The sequence below is a fragment of the Phoxinus phoxinus genome (assembly GCF_949152265.1).
Source record: "Phoxinus phoxinus genome assembly, chromosome: 4".
NCBI classification, from domain to species: domain Eukaryota; kingdom Metazoa; phylum Chordata; class Actinopteri; order Cypriniformes; family Leuciscidae; genus Phoxinus; species Phoxinus phoxinus.
The window spans coordinates 2834762-2861584 of NC_136879.1; the positions used below are offsets into that span (position 1 = coordinate 2834762).

The 26823-nt window shown below is 39.4% G+C and overlaps 1 protein-coding gene and 1 long non-coding RNA gene across 2 annotated transcripts in view; one reads left to right on the forward strand and one right to left on the reverse strand.

Moving 5' to 3' along the window:
• Nucleotides 1-8574, reverse strand: part of LOC306996817 (uncharacterized protein) — a gene marked incomplete at its 3' end in the record, with an annotated part of 29956 nt that extends 21382 nt beyond the window's left edge. Inside the window, exons 1-5 of the mRNA XM_079609719.1 lie at nucleotides 8512-8574; nucleotides 7834-8412; nucleotides 7502-7713; nucleotides 7175-7393; nucleotides 4613-5054 (exon numbers count right to left, since the gene is read on the reverse strand). Coding sequence (XP_079465845.1) covers nucleotides 4613-5054; nucleotides 7175-7393; nucleotides 7502-7713; nucleotides 7834-7907 — 947 coding nt within the window. The 5' untranslated portion in view covers nucleotides 7908-8412; nucleotides 8512-8574. The remainder of the gene's footprint in view (nucleotides 1-4612; nucleotides 5055-7174; nucleotides 7394-7501; nucleotides 7714-7833; nucleotides 8413-8511) is intronic.
• Nucleotides 8575-25374: 16800 nt separating this feature from the next.
• On the forward strand, nucleotides 25375-26496 carry LOC306997625. Its single transcript, XR_013797408.1, has 3 exons — nucleotides 25375-25785; nucleotides 26247-26278; nucleotides 26397-26496. It is a non-coding gene; the product is annotated as an uncharacterized lncRNA (long non-coding RNA).
• The last annotated feature ends 327 nt before the right edge of the window (nucleotides 26497-26823 follow it).

Sequence of the window (26823 nt, forward strand, 5' to 3'; positions counted from 1 at the left end):
GGGTATTTAGAAATCCCAGCAAACAGGGGACGTCCCCCGGACGTTGCGAACGTCTACTTTGGTCCGCATTTGGTCCTGTTTATAACGTTCGCTTGAGGACGTTCCGATGACGACGATCCACACGTTGTTTTTTTGCATTTTGACATTAATGGTTTTACTGCAAATAAACCATAGTAAAAATATAAAGAAAACATGGTTATTTGTGGATATGGTTTTACTAATAAAAAAATAAGTTCTATAGAACAAATCATGTTTCTTAAGATTGGAAACTACTCAATTTTGTCAAACGTGGCTTTAATATTGATCCTTTACTGATTTGTATTACAAGGAACCAACTGAACCAGATTTGTAGACGTGATCTAAAAAAAAAATTTGTTTTGAAAAAGAGCGCTAAATAAGCTTTAAATAATCGAATCAAAGAGTGTGGTTCGGCGAAATAAGAGTGAATATGATTCTTGTGGACTGTGTAAAAACATTTTTGTGAAAAGAGTTGTATTTTTGGAGTATTTTTAGTGTAAGTAGGTCACTCTCTCCTCGCGCACATGGTAGAGCAACAATGAAACAACGTGTCATACGACGAAAAGTGGAATATAAAATCGAAACAAGGTCGCAGAGGTTTGGAAAAGGTATATGAATATGTATATGAACTTATTTCCCTTCACAACAACACTGTTTTGTATAGTCATGTGTCCTTCACTTCTAAATGTTATTTTATTTTATTTCGGTAATCTCGTGGCGACGACTATCGTCGATGACGTCATCAACCATCGTTTTTCCACTGAAATCACCTCAGGAGAGAAAATATGTTGTTTTAAACTTCTATTTTGATGTAACAGTAAACAAAAACCCTTGTATATGTAAATAACCTCTTAATGAATTGCCATCTGGGCCAAAACTATGTTATTTGTGTTGTGAATGTTAATAATAAAGATGTACTGTCCTGATGTTATATTCGTTGTGTGACTGGTTGTTTTCAGAAAATATGTTCCTCTTTTAATAAATATTGAATAAACATGATAGGCATTAAATAATTCTCAAGATCCATATTTGGGTGTTTCTGCAACTGCGGGCACTTTTATGCACTTTTACTTCCCAGCAGTGAAACATTTGCCCATTAATTTAAGCTGCCATTGGACGCTTAAGCACTCGGAAGGATCGCTGCACCAAATGGACGCCCATTTGCCGCTTAAGTCAATGGTGAAATGGAGACTTTGCGTTTTTGAGGGGTAAGGCGTAGCAATGCACTGCATTGCCCATAGGGCCCTGTATGGACACCTCTAGGGGGCGACCACGCTCCATCGGGGGTGTCCACGGATGGCCTACGAAGTCCACGGGGCCCCTGTGTCCAAGAACTGCACATACCATCCCCCTAACAGCCTATTCTTCATCCTTTCGTCCACGGAGTGCGTTACCATCCCCCTAACAGCTTATTCTTCATCCTTTCGTCCACGGAGTGCGTTACCATCCCCCTACAGCTTATTCTTCATCCTTTCGTCCACGAAGTGCGTTAGGTGTCCCCTGACTGCTTAATACCTACCATAGTCTTCCTCTTGTCCACCAAGTGCCTATTTGTCCCCTAACAGCCTAAAATGTCCACGGACAGCCTAAACATCCCCCTTACAGCCTAAATGAAGCCAGGGGGGCGGGGATCGATCCCGGACACGCCCCCTGTCCACGGACAGCTTAAAGGAACACTCCGACTTTTTGGGACTTTAGCCTATTCACCTTATCCCCCAGAGTTAGATAAGTCCATACATACCTTTTTCATCTCCGTGCGTGCTATAAGTCTGTTTGACGCACACACCGCTAGCCTAGCTTAGCACAAAGACTGGATGTGAATGGTTGCAGCTAGCATACTAATCCAAATAAGTGACAAAATAAAACAAACATTTTCCTATTTACATGTTGTGATTTGTATAGTCACAGAGTGTACAAAAAACAAAGTCACATGAGACACAGACATATTTTAACCGTATAAATACTGGGAACTATATTCTCTGAAGGCGAAGCACTGCTACTTGGGCGGAGTGATAACCGCAGCACCTGAGACGCACCGTGGTGAGGAGCAGAGAGTTCGTTCAGAGTTTGGGTAATAGAGTCAGCAATTTATAAATAGTAAAAGCGTAGTTTACAATCATGGATTTTCGCTGTAATGTAAAGAGTTGTGACAATAAACAGGGGAGACCAGGTAATACCATGATGTTTCATAGAATTCCAACTAAAAACGCTGACCGGATGAAGAAATGGCTAACTTAGAGTTACTTGCTCTGGATATTGATCAAAACACACCTAATGAGATTATCAAGGGGCATTATGTTTGCTCGGTACATTTCACTGAGGACGACTATTTTAAAAAAATGGAATTTGCCACAAGGACCATGAAACGTGTGCTGAAGGATACAGCCATCCCATCGATATCACATACAGGACAAAGTGGAGCGGCTGCGGTAAGTGTTCCGTTATATTTTTTAAATGTTTAGCCTAACGTTACTGTAACAGTGCCATTAGCTAACTTAGATCTAATGTAACGTTAGTGACACTATTATATGAATAGGGTGGTAACTACTATTGCAGTTGTTTACGGGCTCCATGTATCCCCTGTAATGTTAGTATTGTTGCCTCGAACGCGCTCTGTCACTTGAGCGGAGCTAGAAGTCACGTTGGTTTTGTTGACAGAAGAAACAACGGCGCGTCTCAGGTGCTGCGGTTATCACTCCGTCCAAGTAGCAGTGCTTCGCCTTCAGAGAATATAGTTCCCAGTATTTATACGGTTAAAATATGTCTGTGTCTCATGTGACTTTGTTTTTTGTACACTCTGTGACTATACAAATCACAACATGTAAATAGGAAAATGTTTGTTTTATTTTGTCACTTATTTGGATTAGTATGCTAGCTGCAACCATTTACTTCCAGTCTTTGTGCTAAGCTAGGCTAGCGGTGGGTGCGTTAAACAGACTTATAGCACGCACGGAGATGAAAAAGGTATGTATGGACTTATCTAACTCTGGGGGATAAGGTGAATAGGCTAAAGTCCCAAAAAGTCGGAGTGTTCCTTTAAATGTCCCCCTAACAGCCTAAAGTGTCCACGAGGAGCCTAAATGTCCCCCTAACAGCCTAAAGTGTCCACGGACAGCCTAAACGTCCCCCTAACAGCCTAAAATGTCCAAGGGGAGCCTAAACGTCCCCCTAACAGCCTAAATGAAGCCAGGGAGCCTAAACGTCCCCCTAACAGCCTAAAATGTCCACGGACTGCCTATCCGTCCCCCTAACAGCCTATCTTTTATGCAAACTTTGAATGGCTATAACTCGGGGGCCCGACCACCTAGCAACACCAAACTCGGGTCAAAGTAAGGTCCCGAGGGGCCCTCTCCAACGTGCCCTATCCCGTGCTTCTAGCGCCCCCACAGGCCGAGATACGGGGGCCAACAGGAAAGGGTGCACTTCGGAAGGAAGGGTCCCAGAGGCTCGGGTCTCTGGGGTCTGAGAGGGTCCCTGGGGGACCCTCACCACCCCGAAGGACGACCCGCTGGGACTCGTCCTTTCCGAGATATTGATCGTTTTGTCCAAAAGTCCCCTATGTAGGGCCCTTAGGGCCCCTTCATACCCCACCGTCCCTAGCTCCTGGGCCTTTCCGGTTCCGAGATACGGCCACTTCCTGTCCAGTTTTGACCGGGTGTATCTCGGAAACCAAGCCGACTTGGAGGTCCATACTCCGGGGTTGGGGGGGGTACCCATAGGCCCCCAATGACCCCAGAGTATGGAGCCCAAAGTCAGCTTGGTTCCTGAGATATGCCCGGTCAAAGATGGGACTTTGACCGGGTGTATCTCGGAAACCAAGCCGGCTTGGAGGTCCATACTCCGGGGTTGGGGGGGTACCCTTGGTCCCCCCATGACCCCAGAGTATGGAGCCCAAAGTCGGCTTGGTTCCTGAGTAATGCCCGGTCAAAGATGGGACCAGAGTATGGAGCCCCAAGTCGGCTTGGTTCCTGAGTTATGCCCGGTCAAAAACAGCATCCCACCTGTAACTTATTTGACGGTGCCCCTGTGAGCAGTTGGTGGACAGTATGATTTTATGCAAATTATGCATAATTAATGGCTGTAATGTACATCAGTGTGTGGGGCTGTGTCCCCTGTGTGGTGTACAGAAGGTTAAACCACATAAAAGCACTGTAATTATGAAATATGACCTTTTGATGTATTGGCATCCCACCTGTAACTTAATAAGCTACTCACTGGACTTCACCACATGTGATGAAATCCCCAATTCTTTACAGGGATTCACCCGCTGAAAATTTCAAAGTCAAAACAGCATCCCACCTGTAACTTATTTGACGGTACAATTTCAAGTAATCCGTATACTGTGTTTAGTTTGTTAAGTCTGTATAGTGTGTTTATATTGCAATTACTGTGTGGTTTGGATTAGGTCTTACCCAATAAAAGCATATAATGTAAAGATTAAACTTGCCAACTTTTGCAACTTTTTTTCATGACAGCAAATTTTATTATGAATTAGAAGAAAATACAACTGTACAAAACTATTTACAATCAACATAAAGATAAAAAAAACTAAAACAAGTAAAGAACAAATTATTAAATGAGTAATAAAAAAAACTCTGTGTGGTAAAAAAAATATGGCAAAAAAAACACTTCGTCTAGGCATTTAAGGGCCATGGCCTCTGCTTTGAATGAATGTCTCCTGACTCCATAATCATATTTTAGTTGAGTCCCCACACTAATGTCCCTGTTAGCTTTGAACAGGATGACATGCTGGTCCTGCCCATGTACATTAATCTTGCAGTGGAATGGCTTGAGGTTAGGGTTCTTCCGAGAATGGTTTATCAGTCTTCCAAAGGTTTTTGTGTGAGGGTGGCACGAGCAGGTGGAGGTCTGTGCATCTATGCAAAGTTCTTTTCCATCTGCTTTAAAAAAATACACATATCCGGGCTCATTGTGCTGGCTCTCCACATTGGCCCTCCCTTCCACAGCTGTGACTACCTTGCCATGGTAGTCACACAGGATATCGTCTTTGGCAAAATGTCTGGTTGCGACGACCCCTATAATAAAGAGAACATCACATTTTTTATTTAGTGAAAAAACCTTACATGTAGTTCATTGTTGTTGAAATGTACATTTTAAATTATTGTTTTTTTGTTCTGCCTTGACAAGATAAATTAAATGTGTAGCCTATGTCATATGAACCATGTGCTCCTGATTTAATTTAATCAAATCTAATTTACCCACGACTCTGTCCTTCCTGGATTGCAACACAAGAGACACCATGGCGCCGGACATGTGACCCACTCACAGACCGCTCTGTAAGAAATCAACAAACCCCAGTCTGTTTCACGACTCCCCTATGGGGGTCCACAGCGATCAGGGGATCATTAACAAATGATTAACCATTTTAAGACAACAGGACATTGTTTTGTGGTACGCTCACTGCTGATGTCATCAGCTCAGACACACATACATACGCACACTCAAAAAAACACCTCACAAACTCTGGATTGTTAGCAGATGGTGACCCCAAAGTCCACAAGTTGCTAATTACATCAATTTCAGAAAACGCACATACATTGTATTTCCCCGAAGCTCAGGACAAAAGTTCAAACACGTGGTCTGAACGAACTCTGAACAAACCGTACACACACACACACATACATACACAGACAATCTGGTCCATGGACACTGTGATCAAAAATCAATCCTTTCAACGTATTTGAAAATGTATTTGTGTGTATGTCACGGTCTCTATACGTAGACCGATTATAACTAAGTGTATTGTATGATCAAGAATGGAAATGTTTATCTTTAGTCTCATGTAATCATAGAATCATGTAATTTCGTGCTAGCAAATCACAGAAAAGCAATCTTTGATATCGTTTTATTCGAGGAAGACTACTGATTTCGAATCTCTAACTCAAATTATGAAATTATGCATTCTGCCATTTATGTCAGAGGTTATAACAGATTTAATCTCCAACGCGCATCCGCCCAGGAGGCGTTTTCTTAGCAAACCACGAGAGTTTTGGTCACGCCTGCCCCAAAGCCATTGGTCCTTACACAGGAGGGAGGCGTGACTTTAATCTCTTCAAAATGCCGCGCGGAGTTCTCCTCTGTGTGCAGTGTTCCAGCAGAGAGACCCTTCCTCACTCACCGCAAGCCTTCTTTCGTTTGCTTTCATTTCGTTTTATTCTAAGTCTTTATTTTCTTGATACTCTAACTCAAATCGGTATTTTTCCTAAAAGAATACCAGCCTAAGCCTAAGTTAACTTGACAAAATACGCGTACGCTCCGAACCTGAGTTACTCCTCACTTTCGCTTTGAAGATTCCTCCACGTGACCGCACACGTCAGTCCCAGACAGACGCACCAGAAAGGGCACGGACAGAGTAACGTATTATTCTTAAATTTGCCATCTGAAAGAACTGCTGTTAAGATTGTCTAAATATTGCTAAGGTTTGGGGTCTCATTTTGATGTAAACTGTGTAAAACCTGTTTTGTCAAAAGTTCTCATTTTTCTCTGATCTCCTCACAGAAAAACTCCTCCTAACTCTAACTCTCTCTCTCTCTCTCTCTCACCATCTCTCTCTCTCTCTCTCTCGTTTCTTATCTCGATCATTTTAGTTTGTTTGTTTATTATGCATATTTACTTATGTGTGTTTTGATTTAGTACATTATAACCGTTAGCTTGTGTTACATTAAATTCCATTAATCTTTTGAATTGAATCTGCCTATGTTCCATTATTGAGTCCCTGAAGGCGTAAGATCAAGTTACCAAGCTCTACCCTATTATAATATAATACTTAAATTGTCTAGAACACGAAAATATGATTTCTAGTGGCCACAGAAATAATATTTGACGGTGTTACAGACTGGTGATTCCCTATGCAAATTTCGCGTGCACGTCTGCTGGACATACGTGTGCAAAATAACTGAATGGTGTTTCTACCTAAATTCCCTTTGATTAAAGATAAATTTACCTACCTATATTAATGGTTATTATGAGTAATCGTATTAATTATTAATATAAGGCGACGTTTGACTCATTCCATATTTGGAAATAATTTAATATATGTATGCAACATAAATATTCATATCTCATGAATATTGTATCTCATTTGAGTTAATAAATCCCCTAAACAGAGTCATTTCCGCTACAAATGTTTTCTTACCTAGACCTTCCGGTGCGCCAAAATCCTTTATGGCCAGCCCCGTCCAGGTCTGCTCGGACACAGACCGAATGACAAAATCGTCAATTTCCAGAACTTTATTTGGGGCTGGTTTCCATAGGCGCACGATGTCCTCTGGCCTCGGACAGTTCACCGTCCAACCCTTCTGGGCAATTAATCGTGCCACCTTTGCTGCAGACGGTTTGCGGAGTTCGTAGAATGCTGAAATACAGAATGAAATAAATTTACTCATGTGATTCACTTGTCACTGTAAATAAATGGCCTAGTTTGTGTTGAGTCAATGCTGTATTGATGGATTCAGAGACTTACACAGCAGATGTTTCTCACGCTGGGCGTACTGGGTGGCCCTCCACTTGTCGTAGAAGATCCGGTCTTCTGGGAAACCGGACTCCATCCTTTTCTTTTTGGATGGCGGCACACCCTCCAGCGTCACCGGAAATCTGTCCACGAACGCCAGAAAGTCTCTCCGCGGTCCTCCAGCTGCGCCACGCGTATCCAATGATGTCTCGTCCGCAGACCTGCTGTGTTAGTGAGGAATACAAGGTTTATAATATGCACAAAATATGAATGAAAACTTGCTAATCTGCTCTGAAAAATATGTGCTGTGATGAGTTATATCTTGTTTGGATAAAGAGACATACCTGGCCAATGATTCCAGAAGCAGAGCTGCGTCCGAGACATCCTGGAGCTGGAAAACACCAGCACTGAGACCCATGTAGTGAAGAAGGGCCCCCTTTTGTTCAGCTGGGAGTTTCTTGGCAGCTGTTTCCACAGCCCTCCTCACACAATTGTCACAACCCACACACGAGGGAAACAGGGATAGATCCAAATTGTAGTAATTTAATGGGGTAATCCGAAAATCATCATCCAGTCCATGCAAGGGTCAAAATCCAAATAGCAATCCAATACAAAAACAAAACAAGATACAGGCAAGAACAGACAACCGAAGTGGTGTGATACTAAATAAGGAATCCGTGACAAATAAAGAAACAACCAGGGTATATAAACACACAGAACTAACAATGATAACAAGAAACAGCTGGGAACAATGACGGGAACAATGACGAGAACAGCTGAGTGCAATGAACAGATAAGTGCAGACAAGGATTGTGGGGAATGTAGTTAACAATGACAGACACCGTAGGGAACGAGGACCTCCAGTGGACACCCAGGGAAACACAACCAGACACCGTGACAACAATGGCTGGGCCATCTTATACCTGCAGAAAGAAAATGAAAAAGGAAATGTTAATTGTGGTGTGACTGACAAAATGTGGATCCATTAACACACATGCACATGAATCTGTGTATGTACTTACAATTCATGGAGGCGGTTCATGTCCCGTGATACACAGTGTTGCCGTCAGAGGAAACAAAAAAACAGTTTGTTTCTTTCTGAGGCTGCAGGTTCTCAGGCCTGATCTTTACAAAGTAAAGCTCCAAGAACTACAAAAAAGGACAAACAAGTTATTAATCGTAAAAGGATGGTGGTAAGAAATCTACTGTTTGCATCAAATTAAAACTTACAGCTTCCTCCTCTTTGGTCAGAGCTATTCTCACACTTGAGGCTCTATCCCCCTGTACACCCACCACGACCCTGTCTCCCAGCTCTTTTCTGTTTATCCACTCTTGGTCCTGACAACATTGAAAATGTTGTAGTTACTAATATGTGCAAATATTACAGTATATCACAACTATATACTCATTAAAATATATGAACTTACTGTCAATGCTTCCACAGCTTGTGGACACTGTATGTGCTTGAAGACCAAGAGGGCTTCACAAAAATACCGGTACAGGGTCTTGTCCGTCCGTGGGCTCTCCTTGTCCGTGTCCAGGTCCCTCTGGATCCTGAGGATGTCAGACTTTGCCAGCGTTAAATATTGTTCTACATTCTTCAATGTAGAACAATAAATTATATCCTTTATTATAATGTAATAAACATGTAATTAGTACACATATTACTGCACTTACTCTGGAGGATCAGCAGCAGCAGCAGCAGCAGAGGCAGGGCGAGCTTCTTCATCTTCAACTTCCTGGGGCTGGTTTTCAACAAAGAAACCACGCCGAAGAAGCTCCTTTAGCATGGCCATGCGAGAGCGTTGGTCAGGCAAGATCACACAGAGCTGGTTGTAGTCCCAGCGTCTGTTGTGGCGGACCCACTCCCTGTGTGAAACTTTTGCTTTTTTGAGCTCGGCTTCTCTTTGTTCGGGCGTGCTATTTTTCATGCACACCCGGTTCAGGTGAGCAGAAAGGTTGTCCTGCGGCTTGTGGCACAGCAGACAGTACAGCACATGGCGATCAGCAGACCTTTAATGGAAAATGAAACGATATAAAATAAATTATACAAACAAAGATCTGAAAGAATGAGAATTTTTTTTTTTTAATTATTTAAAATAACCTAACTATGTCAACATGTGTTTGTTGTTTTGCTATATATATCATTTAGAGTAAGAGACTATGTAATTAAGTCTTAAAACACAATCAAAAGTGAGACAAAAACACCCATTCTTATGCAATCACCATTACCTCTGACCTTAAAACTTATTATTTTTGTATAAAATACTTCTCTAAATGAAGGAAACATCTTCTTAAGGAAACACAAAGTAACACAAAGCAACAAAGAAAACACAATCCTTACCTTTTCTGAGCTTGTTCAGCCATTTCAATGTTCAGTGTTCTCTTCCGATGTTGTCTGTGTAAGAAACTGTTGAAAGTTTCCTGAGCAGACAAATGAATAAAGCAATGAAATTAGTACACCCCCACAAGCCCCCAAGTCAACTTGACAACCAAGTTTCTGAATCAGATCCTGGCTAGGCTAGGTGTTAATGGCCCATAAAGGTACACTGGCTTAGATTAGTCGAGTTTATGAAGACACAACCATGTTCCTGTAGAGTTCATTGTGTGTATTGAGGATATTAAGATAGATAAGATTAAGAATCCATTAAGTGAAAACCAATTTTTGAGGTTACAGTGTTCAGTGTGGACTGTATTGTGTTTGGGGCCCCTTTGATGAAGATGACCCAGGTAGCAAACAGACGTTGGGCCAACGTCAATATTGGTTGGTTACGTTGGCCCAACCTGTCTGACAGAAATACAATGTTGGGCCAACGTTGGTATGGTCAGCTGCAATTGCCCACCACTTCCCTCAAATATATGCATGCAGCATTTCATGTTTTACCATTCTTCCCAGTAAACATGTGGAATAGAGAGTGTCTGGCTCCTTTTTATGACGTTTCCAAGCAATACAATGCGTCAAATGTGTGAAATCAGAACAATGTATTTATTAAAGATTACAAAGAAATGATTTCATTCCTTTGTTTTTCCTTGTAAAATTTTCAATTTCAGGAATCCTGATAAATCCTGATAAATTCATTAATCTAGTGCACTTTGAGTCAAAGTTTTAGCTTAATACGTGTTTCATACAATACATTTCCGAAAACATTTACTTGTTAATCATTGTTTTAGTTGTCTAACGACATTTATAAACAAAGCTCCCCCAGCAGGGCTAGGAGCAGGTGCTTCAGCACCCCCCAAGAAGGACCAAAAGCACCCCGATAGAACCCCCAATATTTTCTGGACTGGAATCAATTATATTCAGGCTGTATTGAAGCACTGAACCGCATGGTGAAAGAAAAGAAAAGAAAACTGATCTTGTTATTTCGAGATATTAAGTCGTTATTTCAATGTAATATCTCGTTATTTCGACATAACAGGTGTCCTGTAGGCTATTGAATTTTTTTTGGCGGCCGTCAAAGCAAATTTTTGTACCGCCAAAAGCCTTTTTTGATCGGTGAGTGATGTATAATAGAATGACTGCTGCGCTAGTGCGCTTGACAGTGCGCTTACGAGCAGATCGCCCCAGCCGCGCGCACACGCGCATTATTTAGAATTACCGTTATCTTCCGTTATCTTCTAACCGTTAGCCTTCTTTTAGACTTCACTTCAGCCGTTAACCCAGCCAGTCCAAGGTAATCTGCTCAATTCAGTATATTGTTTTAATCAATCTGTTATCTAGTAAGGCATTGTTATGGCTTCACGTTATCAATCTGATGTAAATGCAGCCTTATAATTTAGCCAGCATAATTGACATTCAATGTAACGACAGCTCTACCGTCAGCCTGCTAGATTCTAACAGTTAACGTTAGTTAGCTAGCATTGTAGCTTTCTTAGTCTAGATTAAAAAGAATCGAAATCAACTGTAACTGTAATTAACGTTATTTGTTTGGCAGCATAGGCTATACTAACTATGTCTGCAAACAACATTTATTCAGACAGAACACTTAAACGTCAGGCAAAGCGGAGGGCTTACAATATCCTCAGTGAGGTTAATATCGATGCTGAATCTGACGCAGCCGTAAACATATGCCTGGAAAAAAACACCCCTGCTGATGATGTGTGGTCAGATGCTGCATCTGATTGGCCCATGTCCTATGAATCAGACGAGTTAGAGACTGAGTTTAATGTTGACGATAACGTGATTGATGGATTTTGGTCAGATGCTCTGACAGAAACTGACTCAAGTGATGACGAATTTGTTGAGTCTGCGGAGTGTCTTGAGCAGGAGCTCAGAGATTGGGCAATAGACAGCCAAATAACACAATGCCATCTAAATGGGCTGTTGGGCATTCTGAGAGAATATCATCCATATCTCCCAAAGGATGCCCGCACTCTTTTAGGCACTCCAACTAATTATGAGGTCCAGCAGATTGCTGGTGGTACCATGCATTATTTTGGAGTTGAGAAAGGCATTAGGCATGTGTTAAACCAGATAGACCCTCTCCCAAAGGCCATTCATTTACAAGTGAATATTGATGGACTACCTTTGTTCAAAAGCAGCAATAAGCAGTTCTGGCCCATTCTAGGCTTGGTAGAGGAAGACAAAACAAAGCAACCATTTGTCATTGCTTTATATCTTGGATCTAAAAAAACAGAGAATGTCAATCTGTTCCTAGAATCATTTGTGAATGAATATGGAAAGCTTAAATTAGAGGGTGTGGATGTAATTGGTAAATGTGTAGATATACAATTTCAAATTTTGTTTGCGATGCAAGAGCGAGGGCTTTCGTAAAAAACATTAAAGCCCACAATGCATACCACGGCTGTGAAAAATGCACACAGGAGGGAACATGGGCGGAAAATCGCATGACTTTTCCTGAAGTCAATTCACCTTTACGGACAGATACGTCTTTTATTAATAAAGACGATGAGTTTCACCATAAAGGGACCAGTGTGTTGACAAGGGTTGGAATTGGTATGGTCTCCCAATTTCCATTAGATGTTATGCACCTGGTTTTTCTTGGGGTTGTGAGAAAGTTGGTAGGGTTTTGGATGAGGGGACCACTTCCAACTCGCTTAGGTGCTCATCAGATAGGCCTAATTTCTGCAGTGCTTATGTCCTTTGCCATGAGACTCCCCAGAGAGTTTTCACGGAAAGGGAGATCCCTTGTTGAGGTAGATAGGTGGAAAGCAACTGAGAAAATATTAGAAAAAGTTGTGTCCGCTCAACTGAGCTCTTTTTTGCAAGAAAATGACATCTATGAAAAGTTTCAGTCTGGATTCAGGCCGCACCATAGCACTGAAACTGCGCTCGTTAAAATCACTAATGATTTACTTTTAGCTTCGGACCAAGGCTGTATTCTCAATATTAGTTTTACTTGATCTTAGTGCTGCGTTCGATACTATAGATCACACAATACTCTTAGATCGACTACAAAATTATACTGGCGTTCAAGGACAAGCATTAAGCTGGTTTAGATCATACTTATCTGACCGCTACCATTTTGTTTATTTAAATGGAAAAAAATCGATCATATCTTCAGTAAACTATGGAGTGCCGCAGGGATCTGTGCTAGGCCCTCTATTATTCTCAATATATATGCTGCCACTTGGAAATATTATAAGGAAACATGGAATTAGTTTCCATTGTTATGCTGATGACACTCAATTATATATTTCATCACGGCCGGATGAAAACGCTAAATTATCAAAATTGACAGAGTGTGTTAAAGATATAAAAGATTGGATGACGCGTAATTTTCTTCTATTAAATCCAGACAAGACGGAGGTACTACTCATCGGTTCAAAAAACCGCCCACAAAACCTCTCACAATACAACTTTAACATAGTAGGATGTCCTGCTACTTTATCCTCTACAGTAAAAGACCTGGGTGTCTTACTAGACTGCGACCTGTCTTTTAAAAATCATATTTCATATGTTACAAAAACGGCATTTTTCCACCTTAGAAACATTGCTAAGCTACGTAATATGCTATCAGTTTCTGATGCAGAAAAGTTAGTTCATGCATTCATGACCTCGAGACTAGATTACTGTAATGCTCTATTAGCTGGTTGTCCTGCATCCTCATAAACAAGCTACAGTTAGTCCAAAATGCAGCTGCTAGAGTTCTTACCAGATCAAGAAAATATGATCATATAACACCGATCTTATCATCTCTACACTGGTTACCTATAAAGTTCCGTATTAATTATAAGGTATTGTTACTGACTTATAAAGCCCTAAACGGCTTAGCTCCAGTTTATTTAACGGATCTTCTATCGCCCTATAATCCATCGCGCTCTTTAAGATCGCTAAATTCAAGGCTTTTGGTTATACCTAGGATATCTAAGTCCACCAAAGGAGGGAGAGCATTCTCACATTTAGCTCCAAAACTCTGGAATAGCCTTCCTGATACTGTTCGTTGCTCAGACTCGCTCTCCCAGTTCAAAACTAGATTAAAGACGCATCTCTTTAACCAGGCATTCATATAAATGTTAATCTTACAGTCAAATCCGGCCTCTAGTTCATAACCGCCAGAGGAGAACTGGCCCCCGACTGAGCCTGGGTTCTCCCAAGGTTTTTTTTTTCTCCATTAGGTCACCTGATGGAGTTTTAGGTCACCATTGGGTCACCTGATGGAGTTTTTCGTTTCCTTGCCACTGTTGCCTTTGGCTTGCTCAGTTGGGGATATTCAATTTAATGAATCAATCAATATTACTATTGATTGGCATTACCTAACATGGACGTTTTATTATTATTTTAATTTAATACTGTGAAGCTGCTTTGATACAATCTGCATTGTGAAAAGCGCTATACAAATATTCTTGACTTGACTTGACTATTCCATACAATGTGACATCTCAGCAGTTTACACAGTATAAGAAATATGTAAATGGTGGAACTTCAATTAGTTTATCAGACGGAGACAACTATATTCTGTTCAGTGGAGATATGTATATAGTGAAAAACATTTTAAAAGACAAGGAAGCATCGCATCTAGTCTGTCTTAAATTCCAAAACAAGTCATCTTTTTTCACCTATCCAATTGATTCATCAAGTCTTCATATATTCTTTGTGAAACAACCCAGGCAGTCATTGACTATTGTTCCTACACAGACTGTTTCAAAAGTCCTTCTTTTACAGTATAAGGATGGGTTTGTGGCTTATCCTTTACTGCATACTGCTTGATTCCCACAAGCCCCCAGCTTAAAAAATGAAAAGATGCTCCTTGTGAGTTATGCCAAGCAGTTCTTTTCAAATGTTCAGATAATAGGCTTGATGTTGATGTGATGTTGTTTGTTTCTATGTTTAGATTCCTATGAAAAAGCCAGAAGAAAGCTGGTGAAGTTTTGTAAAGGCAACAGTTTGGAGTCTACAGATGAGGAAAGTGTACGGAAAAGAGTGTATGTTTCCTCTAATCTCTGTTCTCCTTTTATAGCCTACTGCTTACTTGCATTGCACTTTTAAAACATTGATTACCTTTAATGTGTCCAACAGACCATCATCAAAATATGTAAATGGATTTACATCTGATACAGCCTCAGGAAGACCTCCAGTGCAGGCCTCAACAAGCTGGCTCCACACAGGTACAGACAAAAACATACAATATAATATAGTCCCCTTAGAATTAATGAAAGTAATTTTGTGTGAATAAGCCACAGGAGAGTGTTTTATGCAAGTAAAAAAAAAACATTAATACCATATTAACTGCTCTTGTGTATTAACCTGAAGAAATTTAGCAAAATAAATGTATAAACTGCGACTAATAGTTGGGAAATTACAGTACAAGGTTATATCTGACATTTCTGTCAAAATTGAGTTGTAGTAAACTATATTTAATTCCAAGGGGACGATATGTTGAAAGGAACTTTTGAACATTGGTAACTTTCTTGTTGTATAAGATTCGCAGCGAAACTCTGGATGGGAGTAAATGTTGTGATGTTTGGCAATGTATTGTACATTGTACTGATTCTGTTTCTTACTGTTCCATATGCAGAGACAATGGAAAGACCAAAAAAAATAAAAAATTCTGCAGTAATGGAGCCTGAACTTGCCAGCCATACCACCATTTGCACCATCAGCACCTGCTGTGACAGTCCCTGAACCAAGACAAGATGGTACGTAGAATTATTCCAAACCTTTTACAATAGTTTTTTTCACAGGAGTTTTTAGTAATTACCTTTTTAGTCTCTAACATGGATTAGAAACTGTTCAAGGAACAAAATAAAATGTATGTAATGTAAGCAAATAGGAGAATAAAACCAACTTCGCCTTGCTAAGTTGTACTATTTTCAAATTATAAACCTTTTAAGCCCTGCCCTATGTAAATTGCAAAATAAAAAAAAAATTTCAAATCTTGTAAAATCATATTTAGCTGAAAAAAGGACATAGACAACATATCGAAAATGTCAAATTTTAATATTTTATGGGAAATGTAAGCACATTTTGAATTTAATGCCAGCAACACGTCTCAAAAAAAAAGCTGGGATGGATTCAACAAAAGGCTGGAAAAGTTATGTTATGATAAAGACAACAAAAGAAGAGATGCAGTCTCTCTCTTTATACGTTCAATTCTGTGTAGTTATAATGTTGTATCGTATGTTTGTCTGATTCAGACAGAGAACTCCGGCTCTACCAGATGCTGGAAGAGATAAAAGGTCAAGTCAGGCAGAATACGCTCCTCCTTTAGGCCATTATGCGAAGAGAGAATGCAACTGAAGTTGTAAATGAGGAGTTTCAGTTTCCATTAAGGAGCATGACGGGCATAAAAGATCTAGAGGATAAGCTGTCAAACAGAGACACACAACGTTCCCTGGTAAATTCTAATGATGTTCTGTTACTTCACTTAAAAGAATACTAACATGAAGAGATCTAGACCTGATTTACTGTTGCTTAACACATGATTTTTTTCATAGACAAGATATCTTACCAGCTTGGGTGGAACATCTGCCAAAGACATTGTCCACAGAATCATGAGGGAAATAATAACCAACGAGTTGGCCAACAATTTTAATTGGCAAGGGAGAGGACAGAAGAGCCCATTTTCTACACTCTTGCTAGCAAAAGTTGTCATAGGTGATATGTTTTAAAAAACATTCAAACTTTCAAAACTTAGACATAACTTTGAAATAGCAAAAGAGGAAACAACCCCTTACAGTCTCACATAATGGGTCATTAAATGAAATACAATGCAAGTCAATGAAAGAATGCCAATTATTTCAATCATCTCTACAAAACTCTACAAAATACACCTCAGATATGATCTGTCTGCTAACCCTTTCTCTGTTTAATTTTCTTTAATTTCATGCTGACAAATGCAGCCAAAAAACAAGGAGCAAAAGTGGTGGAAGCCGAGGAAAAAATAAAAACCTGGCTGAAGTATAGTGGAGACCGAAATGGAGGAAGAAAAAAAAAGAGCAACAGAAAAAGGTACACAAGCCCTTTTTAAGGCTGATCAAATATGTTATTAATTATTATATGCAAGCAATAAGGTGAGAGAGGCTGTGCTGTATCGTGAATAAGTCACGGCTGAAGGGCGTTGTTAGGCTCGATGTGAAGCGGAGTTAGCCGTGACTTATTCACGATACAGCATTAACCTCGAGTACCTTATTGCTTTTATAAAACGGTTACCACACAATACAACTATTAAAGCCGAAAAATATGTATCTATGCAACTTTCATGAAGTAAAATCACTAAAAGCCTTCCTTCCGCTGGAAAAAATAGTCCCTGACCGTGAACAGCAACAGAAGTTACATACATTATTTCGCCAATAGATGGCGGCAGAGACTGTCTTTATGAGTGAGTCAGTCGGTAGAGAAGACTTTTACACTGAAAGGACTCAAACTTGTGACCACGGAGAAGGAAGACGCAACTGACAGATGACTATAGACGTTTATATACTGTCTATGCTATAGACGGGCTCTGGTTTTATCGTGAATAAAGCACAGCTATTGACCAATCAGAATCAAGGATTGGAACTAACCGTTTTATAAATATTAATATATAAGTTTTAAGTCATTTACATTTTGATAATTACTATATTTTTTCTTTAACACAGAAAAGCAGATGCCTCAAGCGGATTCCAACAGCTGTGAAAGTGAATGTAAGTGTCCAATGATTGTTTTTTCTTCCTCTGTCTAACCCCACCACTAAACATATGGAAGTAAATAATGTCAAATGTTTTTTTAAATAAAAAGCCTGTTGAATTGCACTTGCTTGCATTTTAAAGCATTGTATTTTTAGGGCTTGCATTTTTATGGGCTGAAATTCAACATGGTTGTATATTTAAGCTGTGAATATTTCAATTCAAAACATTTCAAACACTTTTTTATTAATAACAATTCAATAATCCATATTCACCTTTCATATTTCACTTCCAAAATTTTCAAACTGTTTAAAAATCCAACCTTTAATATTCAGCAGGCAATTTTTGGTCCATTTTATTTCTCTTTACAAATTCGCTTCCACAAATTCAGTGGTTCAAATTCGACAGTAAATTCAACATTGACATCCAGGAACTGCAGGAAAAGCAGTAGATTACCGAGCATAATCTCCATCTGCTGTTAGTCTCCTCACCAGCAGGGAGCGCAAGCGCGTGTTGTTGACGAAGAACAGAGCAACAGTTAGAGCAAGCCATTCATTCATTCATTCATTCATTCTTTCATAAAAACTGATTTATAGAAATGTAAGTGTATTTGTGATTATTGTGAGGGCTTTTTTATGTTTAATTCAGTGTCTTCACGGTCCCTGTGTAGCCTACATGCATCTTTCTCTACCGTGAACGAGATTATAATGTTATTCCTCCGATGCTGATGAACAGAACAAATATTACATTTGAGGTAGACATATATTTCTCTTGGTTGTTTAGTTGCCTTAACTTTATACAACACGCGCTTGCGCTCCCTGCTGGTGAGGTCGACTAACAGCAGCTGGAGATTATGCTGAGATTATCATGGTTAATGCACTGCATATTGTTTTCCAGTGCAATTTAACAGGCTTTTTATTTCAAACACATTTGAAATTATTTTACTTCCGTATAAACAGAGGTGCATTTCATCTTTACACTACATTAAGATAAAACATTTGCTACCCCAACATGGTGAATTTCTTGCAGAAAACGTTTTGGGGTTGTGTAATTAAAATAGAACGACACATCTTAAATGTTCTAAAAAGTTGTTTGTATGTTTGTGTGTTTTTTACTGGAGTATATGCTGCTACTTCTCCTCTTCCGCTCCGTCTTCATCATCAGAGGGAATTCGCTTCAAATCTGAAAAAAACTGCAGAATACGGAAGAGAATCTGCACATGTTTTTTTGTTTGTTTTTTTTGGCCTTCTTCCGCATTTTCTTTGCCGCCTTTTTTTAATAACTTTTTGGTTCCTTGTCGATTTCTTTGACTTTGTTTTACTTTTCCTTGCATTTTTTCCGCTGCCTTTGTCTAGTTTTTTTCTACTTTTTTGTCCATCGACTCATCGTTGAATGAAAATCTGTCTATATAATTGACTGTGGAGATGTTTTAACAGTTATTTATCTATTATCTGCTGTAGTTTTTCCAACAACAGCACCACAACATTAAACTGCAATAAGTTAATTTTGTTACCATTAAATAGGTTCATTTTTATAACCAATTCAGTTTGTCTGTTGTTCTGTCTTAATGCAATTCAACAATGAATAGGCCATATCACAATCTTAAAATTTGAGTGAAAGGTAAAGCCTATTTATTTATAAGATTTACTATTTATGAAGTTGGCAGATGGTTAAAATAGGCTATATTTTTTATTTGCTAGAAGGTCTGCTGGCTGTCCAATGACATGGTTGGCCCAATGTTGTTTTAGTGGTTTTTAAGTTGGCAGAAGGTTGGTAAGGTATTTTTAGGTTGGCAGAAGGTCTGCTGGCTGTCCAATATCATGGTTGGCCCAACGTTGGCCCAACGGACAAAATTACGTTGGGCCAACGTCAGCACCCAACGTTGGCCCAACACAACAACAAACGTTGGGCCAACGTCTGTTTGCTACCTGGGGAAGGCCACAATTATTTATAAAATATTTATTATAAATGTTTATTTATGAAAAAAAAGATATTCAGTCATCTTCATCCTCAGTTCTTTTTATTTGTATACCTTGACATTAGACGAATTTGTCTAAGATAAAACTATTATTTGGTTTAAAACAAATGAAAGAAAATAGCCTATCTTAAGATTTGAAGAGTGAAAAACCTATCTCGACGAAAACTCAACAGATTCGAATGCCACAGGGCTTGTTGGAAGCGTCTATTCCAACTGAAAATAACTATATTTTTGGCTGAGTTTTGGCAGAGAAATCAGCAGAAAAACAACTTGCACGTTCCATAATGGCGGCCGCGAGCAGAGGCGCCGGTGACGTTACTGTCTCAGCAAATTTGCGCCCCACATATCTCAGTCAGACATCGAATAAATAAAATATGATCCTTTATAGACATAGGTTTTAGTACTTATTCAAACACAAGTATATTTGCTTACCCTTGTAAAACGTAGTTCAGATGCTGTGCGGCTCTTGCAGAACTTCGCTTCAGTCAGTCACGATAGAGGGGGTGGAGCTCTTCATCCACGAGCACTCACTATCAGAATGCCTGGGACCAGTAAGGTAACAATCATGTCTTCTTTGTGGCAGTAATCTGGGGGAGTTTTCATATGTGCGGGACCCTTTTGAAAACTATTATTTGTTTTTGGAAAAAAAATATAGACCTAGGCTATACCTATCTAGCTATAGGCTATCTTTGAAGAGTGAAAAACCTATCTCGACGAAAACTCAACGGATTCGAAGTGTCTATTCCAACTGAAAATAACGATATAAGTTTCAGAATTTTTGGCTGAGTTTTGGCAGAGAAATCAGCAGAAAACCAACTTGCGCGTTACATAATGGCGGCCGCGAGCAGAGGCGCCGGTGACGTCATCTCAGCAAATTTGTGAAAAACCTATCTCGACGAAAACTCAACGGATTATAATGCCACAGGGCTTGTTGGAAGCGTCTATTCCAACTGAAAATAACGATATACGTTTCAGAATTTTTGGCTGAGTTTTGTCAGAGAAATCAGCAGAAAAACAACTTGCGCGTTCCATAATGGCGGCCGCGAGCAGAGGCGCCGGTGACGTTACTGGCTCAGAATTAAATCGCTCCTAAAACCTAGAAAAATAAATTTGACAATATAAATCTGTTCATGTTCCCCAGGCAGCCTATGGCTCAGACATGTTTTCGCAGATATGCTATAATGAACAGTGATGATAAATCTACTGGTTGTGTTAGAAATATATATTTAAAAAAATTAAAAAGACCAAAATGATATATAAAATAATTGTTAGAAATGTTCATTTATAAAAAATAAAAAAAAAGATAACCAGTCAGTGATAAGTTGAATAGTCTTTATTTGAACCTTGGGAAAGTTCAAAACGCGTCGCGAGAGTTTGCCTCATTGACACAATAATGTAAAAATGAGTACAGCTGACATCATTTTGTCTCTGGGTGATGTTTTCTCGTAGCCCATACAGGCGTAGAGTTGGTATAGACGGCCTCCATCATTGTGGTGGGATGATGTTGAAGAGCCATATGAGTTGTTGAGTGTCTGTCATGATTCTGTCCTCTAGTCCTTGAGTTCTCTAGTTCTGAGACAGGATCATGGCAGACCCATGTTTGTGTACAACACATGGGGTGCTTCTCAATTCTTATTTGTGCATCCTCGTTTCCTTTCCTCGCGTCTCAGCTCCACCCCCTGGAGGACGCGAGGGAAGGCTGCAAGGAAAGGAAATGAGGACGGAGGAATCGAATGAAAGCTTTTTTATACATTGGAATACTTGATCACTCGAGCGTCACTTTACAGCGTCATCAGCTGCGCTGCTCAAGAGATCTGCCCTGATGTTGTTGAAGTTTGGTTATTTAAGAAATTCATAATAAATAATAATAAAGCAAGATACCCTGTTGAAATATGTGACGTGTGGTTTATATAAACTGCAATAAAATTATATACAGATGGTACTCAACCAGAATGAGACTTTTACCGCCGCCGTTCCCGCGGCGGTAAAATTGCGGGGGTGTATTTGCTGCCTTTGACCGCTAAGAGGCGCTACAATCGCAGACTTTGAAAAGTGTCAGTTTATTCTCTCTATTGCGTAAACTGCCGCCGCGCCGCGGCTCATTGAGAGTGTTTGAAATGTGGTAAAACAGATCAATTCAAGTTAAACATTTAGTTAAATGAATTCATATAATCACAAGACTGAAATTAAATGTAGGCCTAATACATTTAATAAATAATGAAAACATTTCAACACAAAACATTGCAATAGAAAAATATTAGGCTACATCAATGAGGCTTTGCAAGAGCAACGTCTTATCAGCGGACCGACGGTAGCGCAGTGGACAACGCAACAGCATGAGCTTCACGGAGCTACAAGCGATGCGAGATCGAATCTCACTAGCTTTGGCTGACAGTGTTAAATGTTTTACCATTCTTGATGCTTAGATATAACTGTTTATTTGAAGTCAAGCGTTTTGTTTAATTATCAATGGCACATTACAACATACTTTTGCTAGATTCCAGTAGAGCCGCTGCACAGACGACAAAACTGATGAAGGAAAGATTATCAGCCGATCGCGTCAGAAAATGAAAATGACGAAGCTATCTTTAATCTGCTAAATTATTGTTTTGTGAATCATCCACGAAATTGAGATGACTGACAATTGATACCCGCCATAGCAAAGGAAGAAATTTTTAAAAACAGATCCTGGACATTTCAAGGTTTAAATAAAGTGTCGGGGGCAGTTTATTTATTTAAAACAGGGTTGCATCGAGTTAGAGTTTATTTTCTAAGTAAGAAACAGAATCTTATTCTTGCGACATTTTAAATCTGTATTGCCAAATAAATTGCAGCTAAATAAACAATTAAAACAGTAAGCTAGTCTACAAAACGAAAATAGTTCAAAGCAACATAAATTAAGATTTTCTTTGCTTCTCTCGCGCTGGATCTCTTTTATTTTAGTTGATTTAGTCTCCCTGCACTGCGCGCGCCGGGTCTCTCTCGACATTAAACAAGATTTCAGGGTAAAACCCCATTATACAGCTGATAATAGGCTACTGTGTCGCTGTGTGTCATCCATACAAATCACGAAAAAAAAAAAACTGTAACAAATGATTGAGTCTTGCTTCAAACAGAATGCCTGGTTGAATTCACCGTACAATAAAACGAGGTGGATCGCGAATAAAAAGCTCTGTATCTGCTGCTCACTTGCATTCGTTTAGTTGGCAAGAACGCGTTTCGTCGATAGTTTATGTTTAGATAATGCCAGATTGTTGACAAACACACTACTCAAACGTGTTAAAATTCTACAAAACCAGTTGAAACAAATGGATTGAACACTTCAACTGAAAGTGTGTGTGAAACCCCTTTAAATACAATACATAAAACTACAATATTTATAATTTAAGGGCCTACATTTGGACACATCGAGAGATTTATCTTTAAAAGTATTTTGCCTTTGCCTGGTCATCAGACTCACTCTGCATATGAACAGAACATTTAACACCTCCTGAACCCCCAACCCCCCACAGGCGATCTGAGTCTGAGACCGACTCAAAACAAAGAGAAGTCGGAATTCACACTAGACATTAGCATTAGGCTATAGTAAAGTGTTGATAATGAAATAATTAAATTATTTAGGCTATGTAGGCTAATGTTTCTGTCATAAAAGTTTATTAATAAACATTTAATTATTTCAATAATTTAAGAAATAAAACACTACCTCGGTTTGGGCCAGCTTTTTCCAAGCAAACCTAAATACAAACGCATGTTCATTTGTTGTCATGAATACAATGTTCAACTCGATGTTAAATTCCATGGGGATCTTTGGATCCTTACAACCAGGGTGCGCGATTTGTGAATTAGCTATTATTATTTTTTATATATATAAATCTCGAACCACAGTGCTTGCTGCTGCTAAACTAAATAACATTTATATAATAATTATGAACTTAAATGAAACAATATCGCAACATTTCGACAAATAAATTATCTGATCTATTTTTACAATTTAATTCAGGGTGATTTAGCCTAGACTACATTTAATTATAGAGAGATTTTCACCCTTGTCCGTTCATCATTGGGAAGCGCTCACAGCTAGTTTGAGTAGATAATCTGCACCTCTCGGTTTCATACGGATTACCTAATCAGATAACATTTATTAAATATTTAGACATTTAAAGGCTTTAGACATAGCCGATTTCTTATCGTGACTGAGCGGAGGAAAGTGGCTTTCGGTTCATTTTTGTGACGCGCAGTTCCTGGAGACAGAGACGACAGATAAACTTTTGAATAAAAGTTTGAATATGAATAAAAGTTTACAGTTTTGAACGATGTAGGATACTCTACTCTGATCTGTAGCCTAGGACTAAAAAACTACGGAGTAGCCTATTAGGGCCTAAGTAATTTTTAGCTGTCTGTTATGAGAAAAATAAATCCAAATGAACGCGCAGCCGCGTCTGTCGAACTAATTCAACATGCCAGAATAAAACCCGACTTTAGAACAATGGATAGCGCCACTCGGCGTGGTGTGCCAAAATACTTTATTATAAACTTCAATATTTCATTCAAAATAATCTCAAAAAGCTTTGTGACATTTTGAAAGCCGTGCGGCCACTGGAACCATGAACTGAAACTGGTTCTGAATTTATTGTTTGTCGTTTAAACGTGCCTGTTGCATATCTTTACATTATATATTTTAAATGGTCTATTGGTGAAGTAATTTATAGCATTGGTTACTGTGGAGGGAGGGGGAATTAAAATAATTCAGCAGAAGCAGGGATGTTTAGACCAGAAGGAAATCCCGTCCCCCCTGGCAAATCGTACCTTGCTTAACATGTTTTACAAACTCTTTATTAGAACAAAAAAAAAAAGGCAATCCTGTATAAAAAAATTTTGTTTGTTTGATTGTCTGCATTAATAATAGGCTATGACATGCATTAATAGTCTAATATAAAATCTAAAATAGTCTATGTTTGTTCGGGATTCGAACCCGTGTCATCCAAATGACCGATACGTCAGTTCTACCATTCGGCCATGAATGTACTCATTTAGAAATGCCCTGTTTATCCACTCTTCTCCAGAGAAGCGCTCATATTCGTCTTATTCCTCAATAGAGTAGTAAACAAATAATCAGCTTCTTTGCACCTAATTTATTTTTGTTCGTTATTTCTGTTATTATTATTATTTTATCACGCTGCTCCCAACGGGCAATAGGCTTATGTCGCCCACCGACGTCTAGGCTACAATATGAAATAAAGGCTATATTGTTCTCGTCTCTATTTTTAAGTTATGATTCTATTTTTCTGTCCTAAACCATGTTCTATAGTAGCCTATTTCATCTGTTAATTGACATTAACCCCGCTTACATTTCAAAATACGGCAATTGCACAATGTCCCCCTGCGCCACCTGGCGGTCATTTCGCGAATGACTTTGAAATGCGACTGGATTATTTTTGCCGCGGTAGTTTTGCCGCGGTGCCTGTCGCGGCGGTAATAGGCATTCTGGTTGAGTACCATCTGTAGCTATAAAATTATTGTGACCGATGTGAAGAGGGAGGAGAATTTACACGTGCGTCACGTTAAGTCAATAAAACACTTCCGCATAGGATATACCTGTGTATCCTCGCTCATAGCTCCTCTGGAAGCCTCCTCACTCCTCGATCCTCGCCTCCTCACGGTGCAATTAGAGAATTGAGATGTCCTTCAAGATGGCTGAGCTCGATCGGTTTCCGGGTCATAGGATGGAGGACGGAGGAGCGAGGAGACGAGGAGGGATATTGAGAAGCACCCATGAGCTGTGTCCCAATGTGAAGGCTACAGCCTCCGAAGTCCGTATTTGAAGGCCGATTGGCCGTATTTGAAGGCCGATTGGCCGTATTTGAAGGCCGATTGCGTCACAGCGGCACGACGAAACGTCACAGCGGCGCGACGAAGGATGTCCCAATTCAAAGGCTGCACACCTGGAGGTCGCATTTTAAGGCCGATTGCGTCACCGCGGCGCGATGAAGGCTGTCCCAATTCAATTCGGCATCATCCAAAGGCCGTATTCGAAGGCCGGTTGAGTCATCGCGGCGCGACGAAGGCTACCCTGATTCAAAAGCGACGCCAAATGCACCCTTCATTTCCCCGTGAAAGAAAGGATGCATAAACGGATCCTTGCGGCCTGATTCTATCCCATAAGCCATCGCGCGCCGGTGACGACAGCATTATTATTATAAAAAAATGACGGCCGAGAGTTCGGTGGTGGACGGCAAATTCACATTTAAATGTAAGTATTATGTTTTCATTTACTCAAATAGCTAGTGAGTTAAAAGCCACAAGTTTTTCTTTCTTATAAACTTCATCTTAACTCATTCATCACCATTGCGTGGCTTCATTTGTAAGGTGGTATACAACTTGTCCTAATATTTAGTTTAATAATTGTTTCAGGGAGAAAGGAGCAGACAGCTCAATTTATTAAATTGCAATTAAATAAATAAATTAAATTAATTTTTATTGTAATATTTGCACTAGTCTGTCTCACTTGTGTATTATAAGAAATATCACTCACCCTATAAAGCCCACAACAATAAGAAAAGCAGTAGACAAGGCAATGGGGTTTTACTTTTATGTGTTTTTGTAGTGGTGTCATGCAAGCTACGTCTACAAAGGTTTTAACTATAAGGTTAAAACCTTTAACTATAATTTAAGGTTTTAATTTTTCATGTACCCTTTTCTGCTTTTTTATAGCAATTCTGGAGAAAATGGGTCTGCTGGGGAAGGTAACTCTCATACAGGCCAAAAAAAAAAAACCAAGTAAGAAAGTTAATACACACATCTTAGCTGAAATGTATTGTGCTGTTGTTGTTAACAAGCCATGGTTAATTTGCTCTGCCTTAGGATTGCAAGTGTCCTGGGACAGGTGAGGGTGTGAGTGGGAAACCCACTGCTGAAACTTGGCCCTGGTTTGTCCTCATGGATGAGGTGTTGGGACAGAGGCTCTTCTTGAAAGAATGATTGAGAATATTATATATATTTGTTTAACTTTTTTTAACTTAAACAGATTTTTTTCCCTTTTAAAAAATATATTTATTTATTTTTATGCAACTTTAAATGTGTAAATAAAAGAAAATTCATTGCTCTGGACATAGTTTATTTTTGTAATGACAGTCATCATTTTTACATGAAACAAATGATTCTATACCTTTTTTCCTCCAACTATTTACAACATACGTTAAAAAATCTCAAAATCAACATACACATTTAAATTTACAGTACATAAAATAAGAAAGAATGATGTAGACTTGTATTGAGCTGAGTGGGAGAC